The sequence below is a fragment of the Aplysia californica genome, unplaced genomic scaffold, assembly GCF_000002075.1.
Source record: "Aplysia californica isolate F4 #8 unplaced genomic scaffold, AplCal3.0 scaffold00166, whole genome shotgun sequence".
Classification (NCBI taxonomy): domain Eukaryota; kingdom Metazoa; phylum Mollusca; class Gastropoda; order Aplysiida; family Aplysiidae; genus Aplysia; species Aplysia californica.
Genome location: NW_004797436.1, coordinates 908,011 through 910,226, shown reverse-complemented (window position 1 = coordinate 910,226; position 2,216 = coordinate 908,011). Strand labels below are relative to the sequence as shown.

The 2,216-nt window shown below is 42.9% G+C and overlaps 1 protein-coding gene across 1 annotated transcript in view; it reads left to right on the top strand.

Moving 5' to 3' along the window:
* The window catches only part of LOC101851125 (indole-3-acetaldehyde oxidase), a gene marked incomplete at its 5' end in the record, with an annotated part of 38,817 nt that extends 36,826 nt beyond the window's left edge, over positions 1 to 1,991 (top strand). The window contains 2 exon segments of the mRNA XM_013082273.2: positions 608 to 718; positions 1,498 to 1,991. Coding sequence (XP_012937727.1) covers positions 608 to 718; positions 1,498 to 1,565 — 179 coding nt within the window.
* Between the last annotated feature and the right edge of the window lie 225 nt (positions 1,992 to 2,216).

Here is a 2,216-nt window from a genome sequence, read left to right as displayed (position 1 = left end):
CAGACAAACTATATACCGACAACAAAAATGTTTTCAGCGTGCTGTATTTGTTGTCTTCTGGTGGGTTGGTTCATATTGAAAGTGCTCGAGTTGCTGTGCTGTTGTCGAGGGCGGCGTCTTGGGTAATATTTCGAAGAGCGAATTGCGCTTCAGTTTGGGCGAACCAAGCTTCCGGCCCGGCTGTCCAAAATGTTGGTAGTTTAATAGAAACTGCACTTACTTGACGATCCTGTTCACACATTTTGAAGGGGATGGTAAGGGTTGTGACGAAAACGCTAGTCCGCTCAAATATGATTCAAAATATAATCCAAGACAGAACACACCAAGTTGAAATTGCGTTTCAACTTGTCAGGGTCACCAATGTGGTAGGTCTTTACTCACCGGAGTTTTCCACTCGACTGGCCGTGCAGGACAGTCGGGTCAGGTGGTGTTTTTCAGTTAAGAACTTCGCAGGTCCGTGCGAAGTCATGATCATGTCAGCTGCTGTGTTGTGAGTTAATTGAATGTTCGGAGAGTCACTACACAATTGTTTTTTGTTCGTTAAAAAATATTACAACATGTCAGGGGTGTTGATTTTTAAAAAAACTGTATTTTTTGTTGTTCTCAGCTACTGGCGAGCCTCCCATTTCGCTGTCTGTTGGGGCATTGTTTGCCAATAAACTTGCCGTTCAGTCTGCACGTAAAGATCTGTTTGATGCCGACGACTTCGTGGACACAGGTAAGCTCAATAATGCACAGTGCTCACTGCGGAAAGTTTGGACAAACCCATCTTCAATAATACTGTCAAACTCGGATATTACAGGACAGACGGGACCGGCAGTTATTCCCTATTATAAGCGAGTCCTGTTATAACCGTTGTCAAGGGAAACCTCCAGATTCAATTACCGCAGGTCCTTTTCTAGTGGGCTGTTTTGCTGACTCGGAGACGGAATCGATTAGTGACCCCAACACTATTTGGAGGGGGGGGGGGATATGTGTTTGAAATTTTGTGTTTAGGCAAGCGATCATACAAACATGCGAAATGTCTTGGTTGAGACACATTTTTAATAATTTGACGGATTGAAAGCAAGTTCATGCGCTGCAAGATCACTGTTATATCCGAGTCTGTGCAAACTGAACCCTGTTATAGCCAGGTTTATGTTACTTACACTTATAGAGAAAAAAGGGATTTGATTCATCTCTGTTATATCCAAGTTCCTGTAATAACAGAGGCTGTTATAAATGACTGGACTCTGTAGTTCCATGCATTTGACGCCTGTTACGCGTTGGAGGGCGCCACTGGTAGGTCCTACGTCTTTACTTTCTATGTGTTGTTCTTGTCTGTCTCTCTGTCTGCCTGTCTGTCTCTCTGTCTGTCTGTCTGTCAATCGTTTCTAATTCACTTTGGACGTCATGTCAAGCAGGTTCGAAGCAACCACCCGACGAAATACCGTAAATTGTGTTGATGAGTGCATAAAACGTTCACATTTCCAATAATTGTCGTTGCTGTTGTTTCAGTTGCCCCATACACAGTGGAGAGAGCCCAGCAGAGTGTCGGACTGTCTGTGCCTGACTTCCGGCTCTGATTCCGGAGCTGTCTCGCGCCGTCCTTGGACACAGAGTAAAAGTAGACTTGAACACAGAGTAAAAGTAGACTTGAACACAGAGTGAAAGTAGACTTGAACACAGAGTAAAAGTAGACTTGAACATGGAGTAAAAGTAGACTTGAACACAGAGTAAAAGTAGACTTGAACACAGAGTAAAAGTAGACTTGAACACAGAGTAAAAGTAGACTTGAACACAGAGTAAAAGTAGACTTGAACACAGAGTAAAAGTAGACTTGGACATAGAGTAAAAGTAGACTTGAACACAGAGTAAAAGTAGACTTGAACACAGAGTAAAAGTAGACTTGGACATAGAGTAAAAGTAGACTTGGCTAGGCATAAAGGTCTTGTACATTTTGCTCTCACTGTGAAAAATAGACTAGAGGGTAAACGGCAGAGGTAGACCAAGCTAAGAGAACTTGAAAACATAATTATGTGGCGGAAAAGAAATTGTTAAATACTGTAATTTTCTTGAGAGCCTCCGAGCAGAGATATAGGTGGTGACCTGTGATGACTAATGTTTGTCCCGGGTGCAGAACTTGAAGAAGAAAAAGATCCGTAAGCGACTCTAAAGGTGAAGATCATGATTTTGATCCATCACGTGACCTTTTTCGTGAACCCACGGACGTTTCG